The sequence below is a fragment of the Conger conger genome, chromosome 11 (genome assembly GCF_963514075.1).
Source record: "Conger conger chromosome 11, fConCon1.1, whole genome shotgun sequence".
Lineage (NCBI taxonomy): Eukaryota > Metazoa > Chordata > Actinopteri > Anguilliformes > Congridae > Conger > Conger conger.
This window is the reverse complement of record NC_083770.1, coordinates 45,675,962-45,686,148: the sequence shown is the minus strand read 5'-3', so window position 1 is coordinate 45,686,148 and position 10,187 is coordinate 45,675,962. Positions and strand designations below refer to the sequence as shown.

General features: G+C 43.8%; 2 protein-coding genes across 2 annotated transcripts in view; one reads left to right on the top strand and one right to left on the bottom strand.

Moving 5' to 3' along the window:
* The first annotated feature begins 1,905 nt into the window (after positions 1–1,905).
* On the top strand, positions 1,906–7,119 carry sb:cb288 (uncharacterized). Its single transcript, XM_061259735.1, has 6 exons — positions 1,906–1,925; positions 2,141–2,269; positions 3,433–3,484; positions 4,364–4,429; positions 5,617–5,701; positions 5,992–7,119. The coding sequence occupies exons 2-6, from the start codon at positions 2,213–2,215 to the stop codon at positions 6,044–6,046; spliced, it is 315 nt and encodes a 104-aa protein (XP_061115719.1). The 5' UTR covers positions 1,906–1,925; positions 2,141–2,212; the 3' UTR covers positions 6,047–7,119.
* A 1,242-nt stretch (positions 7,120–8,361) lies between these two features.
* npc1l1 (NPC1-like 1) overlaps positions 8,362–10,187 on the bottom strand; it is an 18,964-nt gene continuing 17,138 nt past the window's right edge. Inside the window, exons 17-18 of the mRNA XM_061259474.1 lie at positions 9,661–9,823; positions 8,362–8,540 (exon numbers count right to left, since the gene is read on the bottom strand). Of these exons, the coding sequence (XP_061115458.1) occupies positions 8,362–8,540; positions 9,661–9,823 (342 nt within the window). The remainder of the gene's footprint in view (positions 8,541–9,660; positions 9,824–10,187) is intronic.

Sequence of the window (10,187 nt, the reverse complement as noted above, 5' to 3'; positions counted from 1 at the left end):
TTATGCTTTTTTAATTTAAAAAGCCATTTATAAAAGTTTGCAGTAGATGGATGCTTAGTGTACCTTTAATGCCTTCGGACCAGGTTGCATATCTCTGCTGTTTTAAATGTGGTTGGTGTTTGTGGGTGTGCGAGAGAGAGAGGCACTGAAGTGTTTGTGAAACCAGGGGTGGACCTGCTGTTTATCGCTGTTTAATAACGTGTTCTTTGTGTGCAATATGACTGAAGCCTTAGGTTGGTTTTAAAGCTCTTATGCCCTCAGTTGAGCGAGGATAAGTTTGGATATAACGGTAGGCTAGTTTGTCTGGCCTGGGCAAGACTGACACAATAGTGTAAGTACATTTGAGGTGCCTTCTGATTCTGTGCTACGGATCCAACCGTTTGATAAACCTCTGGAAATATACTGTTGACATTGTTAAATGATGTACACGGTCAGTCTTATTCTAAAATATTTTCTTCACTGTAATTGTAAACAGGCTTCATCTTACTGCTATATTAGCTTGCTGGCATTACAGTGTTATTCAGAAGGCCAGTGGATAATGATGACGCAGTCCCCGCTCTACAATGTTAAACACTAAGGGCCGATTTCCCGGACAAATTAGGCCTAGTCATAGACTAAATCAAACTTTGAATGCATATTCTCCATACAAGACTCGAGTTTAGTCCAGAGGTGCGTTCAAGATCGCTAGCGTTAAGTAATGTTCGCGAACATATTTAAACTTCTTTTCTGTTCGCCACGAACATTTGCGATCTTGAACGCACCTCAGGACTAAGCCCAATCTGTGTTCCCAGCTTCTTTAATACAAACCGAATAGAGATGGTGACCAGCCCTTTGTTATATTCTATGATTTATGAAATCTGGTTCTTGTAGATAATGCTTTTTTTTCTTTTTTTTTTTCTAAACTGACCGTTTACGAAAGTAAACGTCACAAAAATGTTTTACATTGTCAACAAATTATTTCCCCTCCAACAAGTAAGGTTTACATCACTTGTATCGTTGCCTATAAAGTGTGTACATTGCTTTGGGTATTTTTTGTGTGGTTTTTGTCTTGTCCAACAACAGATGTGGATGCTAAATGGCATGTGGCAAATAATGCAGAGAGAAAGTTAGAGAGAAAGTGTATGCAGAACAGTTAGGCTACAGATATTTAGATATATAATTCCAATGCACCTGTATATACTGTACAGTGGGGTCCAAACGTCTGAGACTCAACGTCATATGATCCTGGAAATAAACAAATAAACAAAGTTGCTTTGCAACTACTCGAAGCCCAAAGAAGAGCAAGGAGTGCCACAATCACCTTACCTCAACCCCGTTGAACATTTATGGGGGCACTTGAAGACTGACAAAAGCCAAGCATTCAGTAACATCATAATATGTTCTTTGGAACATTGTCAAATAATGCTGGGATAACATAAATCATCAAAATACTAAGAAATTCTGGAATGAATATCATTTTTTTTTAAAGATTCAGCTTTTCACTCTAATTGTTATGCTGATGATATAATTAGAAATGAAAAGGTTTGTATTAAATTAGAAAACAATGCAAAATGGAACAATTTTCACAAGTGGTTTCACTTTTGGACCGCACTGTAAATGTAAATAAATTACGGACTTCTCATACAACAGCAAAACGAATGTTTTAGTGTAAGAAAGTACGGGGTATACAAATTGTTTGTGTGCATCTGAGATCGATGGGAGTGAAGAATTTAACGTATTCATGAATGCACTGAGCCCAATTCGGTACTCCAGTCTGTTTGGAGAACAGTAAACCTCCAAGACTACATTCCTCCCTTTTTTTCGGTATGGTGGCTTCTGTGATATTGTGTAAGCTACATTATGCCCTGGAGACTGCTAGTGCTTCCGCTCTAAATGCCAGATAAGATAGCAAGCCGACGGACGTGAAGCCTTTCACAGGCTTGCAGGTAAAATGCACCGCTCGTACATAAGTGTGATATAATGTAGGAGTAGGACACGCCCTTAAACTACAATTCGTCGAATATCGTGTCAACAGGTACATCCAGCAAGACCCCTCCCTCCTTGAGGAAGGAGACGTGCGCAGATGTGTTCGATTCCTAGATGAGCACAATTATTTTATTTAGATTTTTTCAAGCTTTCTTGGTGTGAATTGTATCAACAGCGAAGCACTGTACTCAGTGATGAGCAGCAGAGGACGGCCACTCCGTAAAACCGAAGACATCCAAGCGCAAACATGTGGGAAGAGCTGGAAAATACGACTGGTCTCCGGCGCGACGGAAACGCCTCTCGAGTAAGGTGCAGGGGTGGATCTTGACGGTCTTAAATGTCCACAATTATATTTTTAATTATGAGTTGACCATTCCAAATCTGGGCGTGTTTTGGTTACCGTTGCCAATTATGTCAGTTCTAATCACTCTGCACAAACCGATACCTATTTGTTCGGGTAATGCTTTTCAGTAGTCTGAAGAACGTCAAATAAACCTGTCATTATCTATATTACAATTTTTTGTTTCATTAAGAAAAGTTCAGTTTCCACCTGGGTTTTTTTCCTTCCACGACGGGACCAGTAGCCTACAAAGCACACATTTTGAATTTACATTTCTGTTGCGCATGATGCGAGTTAATCGGTTTTTGAATACTCGTTTTACTTCTGAAGTGTAACAACTGTTGCGTCTCGGAAGTGTAATGGTGTTATAGGTAGTTGACTATTTTAACGCTAAATAACACCTATGTGAAAGCACAAATCTAATGGAGCCATGATCCTGCCTGCTACATGTGCGCGCGTGCACGTTTGTGTTTGTGTTGGGGTCGGCACAGCCTGCAGAGAGAAGTTCCATCTTGAGCGTTGCAGAGCGTTGTTTATTTATTTGACTTTGGGCATAAATAAATTCGTGAGAATCTTATGAAATGGATGCAAATAAACCCGTATGCTTTAAATGCATGCTATAGCGTGCATTTTGCATTTCTAGATGTATTTAATTAGACTACCAATACTATTATGTAATAGAAGATGCCCCCAAACCATGGTGGTCGTTGTCTTCAAAATAAAAGCAGAGTTAAACTCAGCTTTTTTATTTTTCTGATATAAAATTAAGCTGAATTGCACGGAGCTTTTTTGATCTTTTTTGATCTTTTTTTAGCTGAATTGCTCAATCTGCAGTAGTTTCATCTGATGTTTTTTTTTTTGTTTCCTGTTTATGTGGCAGATATGCTCATAACATGCTCAAACAAGCAGTTCCTCTGTCACTGTTTCATTCTCACTCACTTCACTGTGCAGGACATCTGATCCACGGTTCATTATCCTACAGTAGTTCTAGTGATCATATTTACGTTAGGAAAACTAGGGAAAACTGAGCTGGGGGGGGGGGGAGGCCAGGAATGGGAATTCTTTGTGGGAAGGTGAAGGGCCCCCGGAGTGGAATGTCTGTATGAATCTGCTCTTCTCTCTTTCAGAAGTTTGTTTCTGAGCAGCCGTGGGTCTCTGTCTCCGACATGCTGAGCAATGGTGAGTGCTTTCCCCTCTGAACCACCTCTCTCTCTCTCTCTCTCTCTCTCTCTCTCACACACACACACACAGACACACACACACACTTTGACATTGTGCATTGTGCATTGTGTTGTAGCTAGACCTCTCAAATGATAACCCTTGCTGTTATGTGCATAAGACCTGCTGAGGAACCTGAAATGGAGACTTGAGCACTGCTTTTATCCATATTTTATTTTATATGCATACATATTATTATTATTATTATTATTATTATTATTATTATTATTGTTATTTATTGTTTTTATTTGTATTATTACCAGTACCACTTTTATTATTATTTATTGATGTATTATTATTTCATCTTGTTATTTATTTGATTTGTCTCAGCTTGGCTTTTACCTTCCCTGATCTATGTTTAAGACACAGTTTATTTATTATAGCTACTCCTGCTTTTTTTCATTTTATTTGAACTATTTACTAGTTATTTATCTGGCCTTGTCTGCTGTGTTTGTTTTTTTTGTGCTACTTTCACTACTGCAGCTGTTTTTATCTTGAATTTATGTCCCGTCTTGAATGTAAAAAAAAAAAAAAAAAAAAAAAATCTTTAAATCACCCTGTTTCTTTTCTGTCTTATGTACAGCACATTGAGTTGCATCCGCGGTAGGAAATGTGCTTCATGAACAAAGTTTGATCGATCGGTCGATCGATTGACAGTTTATTCGGTGAAATCCCCAGTGTCTTTCATTGGTCCTTCATGCTTTTTAAGTTAGCTTACCCTGGCTACCGGACCCGATAAGGATCTGACACGCTTCACCGAGCAGAGCTGCGGGCTATGGCTGTGACGGGCCTTGTGAGTGAATGGAAAACGACGTCACTTCCTGTTCCCTCCTTTGGCAGGCTCTGCCCACCCGCAGGCCCCTGGCACCGATGCGCCGTCGGACAGCGAGAGCGGAATCGTTCCCGGTGAGAGCCACACTGAGAACACTGACGTTCACCCCACCGAACGGCACCACCGCCAGTGTGCCGGAGAGACAACGCAGCCAGAACATTCTCACAACGTTTTCCGCCATGTAGTGGCGATGTTACATCATTCACAAAAACGTTAGACAAAACCACGAGCCGCTGATTTGGCAGACGCTCTTATCCGGAGCGACTTGCAGTTGATTAGACTAAGCAGGAGACAATCCTCCCTTGGAGCAACGTAGGGTTTAGGGCCCAATGGCTGTGCGGATCTTATTGTGGCTACACCGGGGATCGAGCCACCGACCTTGCGGGTCCCAGTAATGTACCTTGACCACTACGCTACAGGCCGCCCCTCAATAATGTCTGATGCAGCGGGGAACAGGTCATTTCCGTCCTCGGGTGAAAACCCCGGCTCGTTACACACGGCCCTGCTGGACCCCTGGCCGCAGTTAGGTCAGGGGTCAACCCTGGCGTCAGGGGGCACGTTATTGCACTGAGAACCAGTGTTTTAAGTGGATGCTATACGCCACTTGCGGGCCTTAGTTGATATTGATTGGTCAGCAAAAAAATATTGTGGCATTATACTGTCCCTGTATTTTTTTACATTGGTTTTCTGCATATATATACTCCCAGTCTTTCCCTATTGAAAAACAGTAGCGTATACATTATTTATGTGAATGTGAAATTCTCTGCTGTGACGGTATGGATGGCGTAATTGTGGGACTAGGGAGAGCTGAGCTGTACAAGCTGAGCCTCTGCACTCTAGGCCCTGCCTGCTGCAGGTCAGAGGACATGGAAAGTTTCCAAATGGGTTAGAGGTGCAGACAGGAGTTTTTCCCCTCGATAAATCCATATGAGGTCCAAACTGTCTAAAGGCTGTTTGACTCATTACTGGTTCCTTTGGTTATGTTTTTGATACCGTGCCCCCCCCCCCTTCCCCCCGTATTCTCGTGGCTTTTACCTTTGTTGTCTTTTCTATAATGCAACGTCTGTTTTGAAAAAAAAAATCATAATTTGATGCCTGTTATAAATACATTTTAGGCCTGATCATTGCTAATGGTCGGATCATAACAGTCGGTCTCCTCACAGAATTTATGCATATGGGACCGGTTGTGCAGACAAGTAGATGCAGTGTGACTGATGTACAATGCTGATGTGTGTGTGTGTGTGTGTGTGTGTGTGTGCAGGTGTTATTGCAGCCGCAGTGTTTATCAGCTTCTTGTTGGCCCTGTATGCCGTTCTGTGGAAGTGCATGGTGACTGCGCCCAAGAGGTGAGACATGGAACTCCCACAGGCCTCTAAAAAAGTGGCTCGCACTGCTCCAGGGAATTCTCACAGTGAAGTATGTTTTAGATACCCTGTGTTTCCATACTGCAGCTCACACATCCTCAACTGCTGTGTTTGCATGTTTTCTGATCTTCATAATATTACGTGCACGTGCATGTGTGTGTATGTACGTGTGTGTGTATGTACGTGTGTGTGTGTGTGTGTGTGTGTGTGTGTGTGAGAGAGACAGGCTGAAGAAAGTGTAAACAAATCGATTTTCCCCGGTGAACTTTCAGGCAGGAGAAGAAGAAGAGACAGAGAGCCCGTGAACTGAGGGTTCACATGTACTGACGTTCAGGACCACGCCGGAGGGGCCCGGTTTGGGGAGCGGGGATGGCGTCGCCGTGAGAGCCTGGCTAGAAGTGCACTGCGGTGCTGGAGGTCCCCAGGGTTCTGGACGGAGGCCCGGGGCGGGACGAGCAGGGCCTGAAGCCCGTTTGGAGCCGCTCGATGCTCCTGCCGGTCGTCATGGCCTGCCCTCTGGGACCAGTGTCCAGTGAGGAGGGCATCCTGTCCCATTCCTCACCAACTGCTGGAGCTTGTGCAAGAGTATTTTAGCAATATGCTTAAAGCTATTTTAGCCATTTTCTGGAAATGTATCTAAGTCTAATATCATATATGGAAGGTTTGCACATGCCACGCGCATGCAGTCGTGGGCATTTATATTTGTAAATATTTAAATGTTCTATCTGAGTCTAATATGATATACGGAACGTTTGGACATGCCATGGCATTGCAATGGGTAAATGCTGGAACTTCCGTCTGTGATGTCTCAGGGTTCCCGAAGAACTCCTGACTTCTTTTATTTAATTAATAGGATGGAAATTGTGGAACGAAGATTTGCAATGGGTGTGCATTTATTGAAATATTTTGACAGTGGCTCAGGGATTTCTGAAGATATTTTTAAGATGCTAAGAGTGTGTATGTCTGTTCTTGGATGAAAGAGTTGCCAACTTTTCCATCGAGGTTTTCCCACCGGGAAGATATGAGCAATACTAATTAGGGTGTTTAGTTCACAGGTGGCTGGGATAGGAATATCCAGAGAATGTTGTGTGAATTTTCTGGAGTATTCATGTTCAAAGTGATGTGCATGCTATTTCAGAACCAACATGTAAATGAAACTGCCAAAGTGTAATCCAGGTGTAAACTTTTAAGTGCAGTCAGACTGCATATTTGGCTATGTGACATGCCCGGTGCCAAATACTTTTGAAAGTGGTCTGACTATAAAGTGTGGTGTTAGTGTGGTTTCCTACCATTTTATAAAGAACTGTACTAAATGTCTTCTCAGCTCTGGAGCTGGAAGTCATAAAGGTTGTTCATAAGCACTGAAAAAATAAATAGAAGTTTATTCTTGTTCCAGCAAATTTACAGGACTTTACACTACAACAGATCAGTCCTACAATGTGTTTCAACAGTACTGAAATTAGAAAATGATCTTCTGGTATTCACGAAACCTGTACAACCTGGAGTGTTACGTAATGCCCTACTCTATTGCCCTGTCCTTGCCTTACATTTTAATCAGCAGTGAGAAGCATGCACGTACAAAGTAAAAAATACATACACACTTACACTAATCATTCGTGGTGAAAAATGAGTAATTATATGATGTCCCTGCTATAGTATTCCTATAGTATTAAATATAGATTTTAGAAACACCTGCACCCACTAAATGTATTGCTTTACAAAACATCTAACCTGTCTATTCGCAACATAACAGAGAACAGCAGGTGTAAAGTTAAGATGGGGAGGTTGCGCGAAAATGCTGAGATTTTGGCCACAACCAACAGTCTTGTTTCAGCCATATAACACGACTCCTCATCTCTGTGGTTAGCATATGTTCCCTGTTCTTTGTTTTTAATATTTGGCTGATAGTGCATTGAATTCGTGCTATGGTCTGCCGCGGTTACAGTCCTGTGGGCCTAGTCCGTGGTTTGCGCATCTCGCGCCCGAGGCCTTGGAGTAGCAGCACCTGCTCGCATTTCATCGTAGATTATAAACCAGAGGCAGAGAGAGCCTGACTCTTCTGACCAACAATTATGGATTATTAGTAAGGCACATAAAGGACCTGCCACCTCTGACCAAGTGGTGAGCTGAGAATTATGTGGCACAAAATACATGTGTGAGGTTCTATAGAAAAATGTGAAATGTGGAAGAAAAAAAAAGCAGCATTTTTAAAGTTGTTATCTGCACGGAGCCCACTCACTTTTGAATCTTTGAATGATCTTTGTCTCAGAACTCTCAGAGCGCGGACCGAACCGTCTAATCGTCAGCTCACCAGGTGGTCAGAGGCTTAGTTCAATCAAAAGCTACGAGAGGAGTAAATGCACCCTTTAAGTCATGGGCCCGTTAACCGCTCACAATCCCTGTAAAAGCTTTCCAGCCGATTCCCCAGAGCCCAGGCCCACTAGCGCTTTCCACCCGAAGCCCTCCCCACCCGAAGCCTCCCCACCCGCACTAGTAGGCCTCAATCCTCTGTGGTGAGAGAGTGAGCCCCAGTAGGCCACATCAAAAAGTGTCCCAATAAAGTTACGGAGGTCCAGGTGTATGCTTTCTTCGCAGTTCTTTCCCGAAAGGTAGTTTGTAGGAAGTAAGCTTTGACGTGGGCGTCACAGCAGGATCGTTTCGGTCTGCGACGGAGCCTTCTTCGTCTCCGGCGACGGAAGCTGTGCGTTGGGTTCGCCGTTTTCAAACCCCCCGTTTTCAAACCCGCCGTTTTCGTGTACGTGCGACGCCCTCTGAGCATCCTTCTGCCGATTAAACAGGACGGCCTTGTTCACGTCAGGCCCTGCCAGCGGAAGAGAGAGAGAGAGAGAGAGAGAGGAACAGAGTTACAAACATCGGTCTGTGAAACGTGCGTTCAGACGCAGGCGTGTTGCTGGAGCAGGTTTTTCTGCTTCTGAGTGAAACCGGAAACGTGTACACTGAAAACATGCTGAGCTGTCAGTTCAGCGAGAAGTTTATTTTAGTCCCATAATCTCCCATGAGGGATGTACACTAAAGATTATGTTGCCAAGTAAAAGTCATCGCACAACACAACACCGTACAGTCACATGCAAATGAGTAAATTCGTGGAAAGTGTAAGTCATTGCGCAAACACAACAAAACAGTCACATACACATTTGCATGTGACTGTACTGTACATACACAAGTTGTGTAATTATGGCCGAAAGAAATGGCAAGTGGAAGAAAAGGGGAACGAGCCTCTGGAATGTGCCATGCTATGAGCCGGCATGTGATGTGTGTGTGCGTGCGTGCGTGTGTGCGTGCGTGTTTGTATGTGTATGTGTATGTGTGTGTGTGTGTGTGTGTGTATGTGTGTGTGCGCTTGTATGCATATGCATGTGTGCATATGTGTGTGTTTGTGTTTTTATGCATGTGTGTGTATGTGTGTGTTTGTGCGTGTGTGTATGTATGCCCGTGTGTATGAGTGTGTGTGTTTGCATGCATGCGTGTGTGCATGTGTGTGTGTATATGTGTATGCCTGTGGGTGTGTGTTTGCATGCGCGTGTGTGTGTGCGTGTGTATGTGTGTGTGTTTGCAAGTGTGTGTGTATGCATGTGTTTGCATGCGTGTGTGTGTGTGTGTTTGCATGTGTGTGTGTATGCGTGTGTATGTGTGTGTTTACATGCGTGTGTGTGTGTTTGCATGTGTGTGTATGCGTGTGTTTGCATGCGTGTGTGTGTGTGTGTTTGCATGTGTGTGTATGCGTGTGTATGTGTGTGTTTGCATGGGTGTGTGTGTGTTTGCATGCGTGTGTATGTGTGTGTATGTGTGTGTTTGCATGCGTGTGTATGTGTGTGTGTGTGTGTGTGTGTATGCGTGTGTATGTGTGTGTTTGCATGCGTGTGTATGCGTGTGTATGTGTGTGTTTGCATGCGTGTGTGTGTGTGTTTGGCTCCAATCACCGAAGAAGCTGAGGAGCACGGGCAGGAACACGAGGCCGTGCACCATGCCCAGCAGGGTGATGACCAGGTTGAGTCTGAAGAAGAAGATCTGGATCAGCTGGGCCTTGGCGAACGCCAGCACCACGATCCCCGGCAGGTTCGTCATGGCAACGCCTGCAAATACCTTGCGAAGGCACGGTACAAAAGTGTGTCTGATTACCACAGAGTCAGAGCAGAACCGTGAAAATCATAACACAGTCCTGTTGTTTTTCCCAAAACCAACAAGGGTTACAAATGCAGAAATCCAAACTAAATGAATGTCGAAGCTCAACAGCTGATCCACTGTTCATTATCTTGAGTGAAGAGCTGAGAATCGACTGTTGCCATCGGTTGTGAGCCAGCCTATCAGTGGTGTACTTACTGACTGCACTGTGTGAGCCAGCCTATCAGTGGTGTACTTACTGACTGCACTGTGTGAGCCAGCCTATCAGTGGTGTAGTTACTGACTGCACTGTGTGAGCCAGCCTATCAGTGGTGTAGTTACTGAC